The sequence below is a fragment of the Eimeria acervulina genome, genomic scaffold, assembly GCF_000499425.1.
Source record: "Eimeria acervulina Houghton genomic scaffold, Eah_scaff1232, whole genome shotgun sequence".
NCBI lineage: Eukaryota > Apicomplexa > Conoidasida > Eucoccidiorida > Eimeriidae > Eimeria > Eimeria acervulina.
Genome location: NW_013549343.1, coordinates 1 through 9,095, shown reverse-complemented (window position 1 = coordinate 9,095; position 9,095 = coordinate 1). Strand labels below are relative to the sequence as shown.

The 9,095-nt window shown below is 39.6% G+C and overlaps 2 protein-coding genes across 2 annotated transcripts; one reads left to right on the top strand and one right to left on the bottom strand.

Annotated features, from left to right (window-relative positions):
- Positions 1–497: 497 nt before the first annotated feature.
- On the bottom strand, positions 498–7,758 carry EAH_00057350 (26S proteasome subunit 4, putative; the record flags this gene model as incomplete). The annotated part of the gene is made up of 12 exons (XM_013393742.1): positions 498–632; positions 1,326–1,415; positions 2,359–2,575; positions 3,642–3,831; positions 4,171–4,276; positions 4,717–4,836; positions 5,200–5,385; positions 5,902–5,973; positions 6,250–6,326; positions 6,505–6,618; positions 6,969–7,149; positions 7,711–7,758. The coding sequence occupies 12 exons, from the start codon at positions 7,756–7,758 to the stop codon at positions 498–500; spliced, it is 1,536 nt and encodes a 511-aa protein (XP_013249196.1).
- A 167-nt stretch (positions 7,759–7,925) lies between these two features.
- Positions 7,926–8,803, top strand: EAH_00057340 (50S ribosomal protein L13, putative; the record flags this gene model as incomplete). Its single annotated transcript, XM_013393741.1, has 4 exons — positions 7,926–8,026; positions 8,149–8,308; positions 8,444–8,612; positions 8,739–8,803. Coding segments are annotated over 4 exons (495 nt in total), but the record flags the coding sequence as incomplete, so codon positions are not given.
- Positions 8,804–9,095: the final 292 nt, after the last annotated feature.

Sequence of the window (9,095 nt, the reverse complement as noted above, 5' to 3'; positions counted from 1 at the left end):
ATATATATATATATATATATATATATATATGCAATTCGGGGTTGCATAAATGAGTATATTTTTAGCATCTATATATATATATATATAGGTATATATATATTGGCGTTAAAAGGCTCTAAACAACTGTACGCATTTCGGTGTATATACACTGCGCAGCAGTACTACCCTAAATAGAGCCTTTAGCATTTTTCTGTTTTTCTCTCGGCTGCGTTTTTGGAACAAGCGGCAGAGAGAATAATTCGAACGAACAACACGAAGAGAGGAAAGTGAGGACAGCATCAGTAAAGAACAAATTTCCTTCTAGTTTAGTCTGGCTGTCTCTTTTCGGGTTGTTGCGCTGCATAGCGAGACAGCAGCAGCAGCAGCCCTTATGCTGTATGATATTGGCTGCTATTCTTTTTCTTCTTGTTCTTATTCTCATTCTTATTCTTGTTATTTCAGTGGGTTGTTGTATTATAATCCAATATTTCTGGCTTTATTCCTTTTTTTGTTTTCAATCAAAGATAAAGACCCTCTGGAATATCTCCTTTCTTTCTGTACAACGCCTTCTCCTTCGCCTGCCTTAAATCCTCCTGTGTTATTTTCATACGTCTTTCTCGCAGCGCCAGCATACCCGCTTCAGTGCAGATAGCCTGGATAAAACAACAAGAAAAAGAAGAAACAAATCATATAAAAAAGAGAAAGAGGGAGGATAATGACGAGAGACAAAGAGAGGAGATGCAGTGTATAGGGAGATAAAAAGGTAACAGCAAGAAGAAGACAAAAAAGAGATGCATGCAGTGGATCCACCCATTTCACTTTAATGCATCAATTAGCACGAAGAGATGAATTGGTTATTCTTGTCTTCGTTCAACTCCTCATGCTTCATCTATTGCCTGCCTCCTTTAATTGCATACGCATTAATATAATATCCATTAATAAGAGTGATAATATTATCTCTTCGTCTAGTCTGCCTTACTTATTATCTCCTTGTTCGATTTATACTATAAGGAAACCCTTGTTTAATTTGTCTTATTTGCTGTTTCCTCGTTAATCAAGCTGTACTGAGTATCGAACTGTTTAACCAATTAATTCTTAAATAAACCACGCGATATCTTAATTGATACACAATTAACCGAATAAATGAGTTAATTAATTAACTGGTAGCTAACTAAACAAATAAATGAAAACGTGAATGAACAAACCGAATAAATAAATATGTAAACAAATGAACAAATGAATGAACGAACGAATGAATGTACAAACGATGAACAGGCCAAAAAAACCAATTAAACAAGCTCATTTATAGACAAATTAATTTAAAAATACATAATTAGATCACATACTTTAATATCTGCCCCCGAAAGTTCGTCTTTAGCCATAACAAATTCCTCGAGGTCGACGTCTTCAGCCATCGTCATCTTGGAAGTGTGAATCTACAAAACGTAAAGCCAGGAAAAAGAAATAATATAATTTGCAATAATAATTTTATATGATTTAAATCATAACCGTGCTTTATAGTTTCCTCATTATACTTCAATCCGTGGTTGCCAAACAAAAAAATTTAAAAAACAAGTAAATAGACAAAAAAAGAACACTGGAACAAGTGTAAGAAGAAGATAAGAATAAAACACTAAAAACAAAAAACAAACAATGAAAGAGGTTTAAGAGATTCTTCCATTCATCTTATTCGCTCCCCATTTTTTTAATGCTTTATGCCGTCATTTACTTTACTCATTCTTCCCTTCATCCCTTTACTAATTAATCAACTAATTAATTAATCAATTAATTATTGATTGATGAAATTAGTCAGTTAATTGATTAATTAATACCCTCATTTATTCATTGTGCATCCGTTCATCCATTTAAATTCATTTGATTCTTTCACTCATATGCATTTACTCGTTCACATAATTAATTAATTCAATGAGTTAACTTAATCCCTTCGATTAAATTATTTCTTTATTCGCTCATAAATTAGCCTTTTCATTCTTCCATTCATTTTATCAGTTAATTGATGTAATCAATACGGTAAAGAATTCAATTCCTTCAACTAATTCACTGCTTTATTCGTCCATTCATTCCATCCTTTAATTCATCCATTTAATTAATTCAGTCAATCAATTAACTCCTTCAGATAACTCAATTCGCTCATTCGATTAATGCATTCATTCATACATTCATTCACTTAATTCACTCATAAATCCACTTGATTAATTGATCCAACCAATTCAATTTTTTCAACTAATTAATTGATTGATGGATTTATTCCTTTATTCCTTTATTGAATGATTGACTAACAGATCAATTAATTAATTGGTTAATTAATTAACTGGTTTACTAATTAATTGATTGCATTAACTTCCTCTCCGAGCGGACCTGAAAGATTTTTCGTTTGGTTTTCGTATCGGGGTTTGGAAGTTGAATTTTTCTGTCGATTCTCCCAGGCCTAATGAGGGCGGGGTCGAGGCTTTCAATTCGATTTGTAGCTAAAATAACTTTTACATCTCCCCGGGCTTCAAATCCATCCAACTGATTTAATAATTCCAGCATTGTTCGCTGAATCTCCTTCTCTCCGCCGCTCGTTGCATCGTACCTGAACAACACCAACAAATAGGTCCATTTGGAAATGTATTCATGCACTAGGTAGTTAATTGATAAATAAATTAATTAATCAGCTAATTAGTTCAACACGACATTCATTAGGGAGTAAGGAAATTCATCAACCAATGCACAAATATTGAAACTCCCAAACTAACAAAAAAACAAATAACAACGGCGAAAGAACCAACCAGTGAATATTGCGAAACGCAACAAACAAAAAGCAAACAAACAATTAAACAACGACGAAACACATAAAGAAACAAAAAAAGAAACAAAGAAGGAAACAAAAGACAAACTAAATATGCAACAAATGAACAGATAACCAATCAGCCAAACAAACAAACGAAAAAAACGAGGAAACCGATGAGCAAAGGCATGTAAACAAACAAAAAATAAACATGCGGGCAAATAACCAAGCGAACAATCAAACGAACCAACATTCAAACAAACAAACACACGGACAAATACACAGATGAACAGTCTAACAAACCAACAAACAACTAAACAGAAAAGAAGTTAACCAACAAACAAACAAGCAAACAAACAAACAAGTACACAAAAAAACAAATAAACAAACACAGAAATACGCCAGCAAAAAACAACTAGACAAACAAACGAACAAACAAGCAAACAAGCAAATAAACAAATAAGCACGCTAGCAGGATGCGGTGAATGAAACAAACGGGAAAAAAGGGAGAAGATTAAATGAGGGAATTCTGTTGGCGCCGCAAGGAGCACAAAGACGAAGGGAAAAAACAAAACAGCAACTCTTCTCTTTCTGCTATACTCCTGCATGCACAAATAATCTGTTGACGATATATATACACATATATACATACATATATATAGTTTTGTTTATAGTCATTATTAGTGTTATGCCAGTTGCATGGACTGTTGGAGAAAACAATCCGGCAAAAGAGAAGCAAAAACAAGGGATAAGAGTGGAAAAGAAAAGAGAATAAGAAAGAAAAGATAATACTGGTGAGGCAAGCAGACAAGAAAGAGGAAGAAAAGATAAAGAGATGAAAAGACAAAGAGAAGAAGCGCAGCTGAATTACCTCTTGGTGCCTACAGCGTCGATCTCATCGATGAAGACGATAGAAGGCGCGTGTTCTTTCGCCAGTTTAAACATTTCTCTCACAAGTTTAGGACCGTCTCCTAAATACTTTTGAATTAACTCACTCCCTACAACCCGCAGAAAGGTGGCGCTCGTCTCGTTCGCTACTGCCTTTGCTAACAGCGTCTTCCCTGATATAATAAACACACGCATACGCATACACGCATTGATCCATAATGCTCGTGCTGCTGCTGTGCCTGCTGCTGCTCGTGCTGCTCCTTCTGCTGCTCCTTCTGCTCGTGGCGCTATGGCTGCTGCTACAACTGCTGTTGCTTCTGCCACTGCTGCTGCGGCTGCTGCTCGATGTGCACCCCATGCTTTTGCATCCCCTAGCGCAGAGGCACCAGCTAGAGAAACAGCAGCGGCAACAGCAGCAGAAGCAGCAGCACCAACAACAACAAAGACCGCAGCAGCACCGGCAAGAACAGCCGCAGCAGCAGCAGCAGCAGCAACAGCAACAGCAACAGCACCTGTCCCTGGGGGTCCATAGAGGATGACGCCTTTGGGTGGTGCGATGCCGATGTCTTCGAAGAACTCGGGGTGAGTCAGAGGGAACTCCACCGCCTCTTTTACCTCCTACATGTGTAGCAATAGTACAATAATATAACTAATAATAGTAATAATAATTGTTAATAATAATAATAAATGATAATAATAATAATAATAATAGTAATAAATCATGAGGTGTATAATGGTATACGCGTGAGGCGTATATATTAAACCGTGACGTGTATAATACGTGTAATATTAAACCCTGGCAAGTATACTATTAAACCCCAGGTGTGTAATATTAAAGCCTGATATGCATATTACTAAAGAACTCCAGGTGCATACAACTTAACCCTGAGTTGTTAATAAATAAACCCCGCGGTATATATTATAACCCCGTAGATCCATATTGCAAACCCCTGCGGTGTACATGGAGCTGCACGACTATGGCCTGAGGATCGTCATAATAATAATAAAGCATTTAGGCATTGGGGTGTATAGGGAGTTATTGCTGTTGTTTAAATTACCTGTATTTGCTTCTCAAGCCCTCCAATATCCCCGTACGTTTCTAAAGGGGCTTTCTCAACTTTCATGACGGAGATAAGTGGGTCGACTTCATCGCTGAGGATGCCGACGATGCTGCTCGTCTAAACAAGCAAACAAACAAATAAATAAACACAAATATGCCCCCATTCTGCTGCTGCTGCTGCTGCTGCTGTTGCTGTTGATGCTGTTGTTTTGATAATGCTCATGCTGTTGTGCATTGATGCTGATGTTGCTGCTGCTCTTGCTGCTCATTCGCAGCAGCAAAACCACGCAGACACTTCAGAGTGAAGAGCGGAAGTGATAGAAAGAAAAAGACAGATAGATAGCGATATATATATATATATACATATATGATACAGATATATGCATATTATATATATACATATATATATATATATGAGGGGGGAGAAGAATAGGAAGAGACGGCGTTGCAAGTGGTATGTCTTCTGCATTGTCTGCCTTACTTTGTTATGCAGCAGCACCGAGCATCCCGGCTCGAGGAGGTCTTTGTCGACAAAAGATAAAATGTTGACGTAATACTCCGGCCCTATTGAAGAACTTACAATAGCGTGCTGATCATCTATGAGTTCTTCCAATGTACCGACACTTAAAGGGGACCCCCGCAGCTCGTCTACGCGAGACACCTCTTCCTAAACAAACAAACAAGTAAGTAATTATTTTATTAATAATTAATTGTTAAGTAATGCCAATTAATCAACAGATATACAGTAATTAACGAATCAATGCAGTCATAACCAAACGAACGAATACATACGTAAAGACGCAAGTGTACAAACGCATGAACAGATCAACAAATAAACACATAAACAAACAAAAAATGAACAAACAAATAAGCAACAAACAAGCAAGTAAACAAACACACAAACAAATAAACCAGTAAATAAGCATACAGACAAACAATTAAACAAGCAAATAAACAGAAAAAAACAAACAAATGAGCGAACAAGCGTAAAGGCGAAAAGGAGAGCAATGGCAAGACAAACAAATGAAGCATTCAGCGGAGTAACAAACTCAGAAAACACAGACGGCGGAGAGGAGGCGCATGGAGTCGAAGTGCATTTAATAAAGAAGAACAAAAGAAGGAGAGAGGAAACAAAAACGAAGAAATTAAATGTACACTGGAAGAAATCACTACTATTGTTTACTAGTAACGACAATACAACTCGCACCTCATTCCGTTCTTCTGCTGGCTTGTGCTGCTCCTGGTTGCTGATGTACTGCAGCAAACAAAAGAAGAGAAAGAAGAGAAGATTAAAACAAATGCTTTTAAATGCAACAAACAAATGTGTGCAATGCCCACCCACTATCCCACAAAACCCCAGTGAGGTGTACAAACACCGCGAGAAAACGCTGAGCAGCGGAGAGAGAAAAGAAAACCTTCTGAACTGTTTCCAGCACATCTTTAAACCCCAAGCTACGAACGACATAAAGGGCATTTCTTTTATTTAGTAGAACCACAGAGTGCAGTTTGTTTAAATACTCGACCCCCTCACCTCCTCTTCTAACAGCAAATAATCCTTCACCCGCTCCAACTTCAACAGGCGCATCCGGCATTTGGTGACGGGGGTAACTGAAATAGATTCATTTGAAAGAAAAAGAAAAAAAGAGACAAGACGCAAAAAAGAAGGAGTCAATGCGATGCAGCACAAATAAAGTACACGGGTGGGGTGTCTGTGTGTACATCGCAAACAGAGGTCTCTGAGCCTTTCAGCATTTATTTCAACCCATTTAAATTATTTATTCTTCACCATTTGGCAGTTTAGAAGCGCCGACGGAACCCTTGGGCTTCTTGCGTCGCCCGACGTGAGAAGGGGGGGCAGCCTCCAGGGGTTTCTTTTCCTTCTTTTTGTCCTTTTTATCGTCTGAGTGAAACAAAACCATACGCACAAATACTATTCCAATTACAGCCGTTGAGATCTCCTCCTCTGGTGTAAGGTGTCTATACACCCCAACTCATCTAGGCAATCAATAAGAGCGATCGGCATCGACTGCGCATCGTTGCCTCCCTCCCAGCAGCAGCAGCACCGCCTGTCTGCCGAATACCCTCTACAGAGTATCACCAAGTATCTGCTAAAGCAGCCGACGTCTGTTTAATACATTTAAGAACGTTTTGCATTTGCTGCATGCGGTGCGACAGATGCTGCACACTTGCCCGCCTGCTCCGGGCCTTCAAGCCCAAGCTTTCGGGTGTTTGCACAGCTAATAGGCGTACCGTTGCCCCCCGGGTGTCCAGGGAGGTTAAATCCTCCATGCGCATTTCCCATTTTGTTGAATATCTCCGCCGCCAGAAATGCAAGGCGGCGTCTGCCGCTGCTGCAGGTTTGGGGTGTCTGTGCAGACACTGCAGCGCCTCTGTTTGCTGCTGCACAAGTGGTAAATAAGTGCGGATACTGCTAAAATGAATTAAGAAAAGAAGACCCACAAACTGCCAGATGAATGGAGTTAAGAAGAAACGGCCAGCAGCGCCGTTTTTGCTGCTGTTCCTCCCCCGCTGCTGCAGTAAGGCTGTTGCAGCTGCTGAAAGTATTACTTCTTTTGCTTCAATTAAATGAAACAGTTTGCAACATAGACACTGCCTTGCTGCTATTCTCCAGTCTTTTCAAAGCGCACAGCCCCTAAGCAACAGCTCGCCGTTGTAGGGGGCTGCCGCCGACACGCCGATGCATGCGGCCAGCCAGTCGCAGCGTTTTAGGGGCTGAAAGCCTTATTATAATAGAGAAAGAAATTTGTTGAATTGTTTAACTCTTCTTCGGTTAATTATTCGCTTCTACTCCACGTGAAAGTAAACCACCAACGAAAAACGCCATTTAGAAAGCGGAAGCAGCAGACAGCCGCAGCCAACAGAAGGTGGCGATGAAGATGAAATTTTAAGTCGCTGCATTATTTCTTCCCTTCGCTTCAAGTGCCTCTAAAGTAAACACCAACAGCTGCGGTGTACAGACAGCCGAATTCACCTGTTGAAATTTCTTCCCAGTGCGGACTCCGCCGTTCAACATCATCATTTTCCAATTTCTTAAGTTCCCTCCAAGTTGTCGAACGAAGAAGGGAAGGCGAATTAAAGAAGAAGTGAAATTGGATGTATGAAGATGAGCTGAACTATTTAAGCTGATGAACTTGGGGGTTTATAGAGGCGCGGGCTTTCCCTTCCACCGGTGTACCCAGGTTGAATATGGAGTGGCTGCGCCGGTCTTGCCGGCGTTTGTTCGCCACTTCTTACGCAAAAAGTTCTTTTCATGAAGGCAAAATCGATCCCTTTGCAAATGTACAGTGGTAAGCATTAAAACCTGCTTCAGCAGATCATCGGCCTCGCGGCGGCACCGCCGCTATTATTGGGGTATACGTACACCTCACTTGAAATTTCCGGTTTCCCGTGCTTGTGTGTTTGTTTTCAGGATCGCGAGGCCATTTATGAAGCGAAATATGCCCAGAGATCACGTTCTTGCGAAACCTCACCGAAGTTTAAAAGCCGTTACGATGTTAGATGAAGAAACCCAAAACCATTGGCATATATTAGATGCGAAGGGAAAGGCGAGTGTTTCTGCACGTAATCGTGTGATGATCTCAACCAAAGAAGGAGCAAAGAATTATATTTCGAGTTGAATTTCAACTCATTTGTGTCTCTAAACACTTCACGGGCTCCACCTAGTCATTTTTTAATTTTTGCCGCTTTCTCTTGCTTCTCTTCAGAGCGTTGGCGGCTTGGCGGCACAGATCTGCCGGCTGCTGCAAGGGAAGCACCGTGTTGACTATTCGCCTTTAAAGGTCTCAGGAGACTCCGTGGTGGTGGTGAATGCAATCCACGTGAAATTTTCGGGCCACACGTGGGACACGAAGATATACAGGTTTCCTAGGAAGAGTGAGTTGAGCGTACTTCTTTTTCTTCTTCTCATTCTTTCTTCTCTCTTTTGTTCTCTCGCCTGTCTCTTCCCACTGACAAGCTTATCCTCTCTGCATTTCTTTTTCTGCTGCTGCGACCCCACAGCGCACCCTGGCGGCCCTAAGGTGGTGACGGCGAAGACGATAATGGCGCGGAACCCCTCTATGATCGTCAGTCGGGATTTCCTGTGCCTCCTATGCATGCATAATATATAATATAATATAGTATAATATAATATAATATAATATAATATAATATAATATAATATAATATAATATAATATAATATAATACAATACAATACAATACAATGTAATGCAGTGCAATGTAATGTAATGTAACACAGTATAATATAATATAGTATAAACCTAATATAATAAAATAAATACCGTATTAGTCATAGAATATAGTATGTGCGCTATCTATGCATTACGCAATATATATATATATATTGCGTAATGCA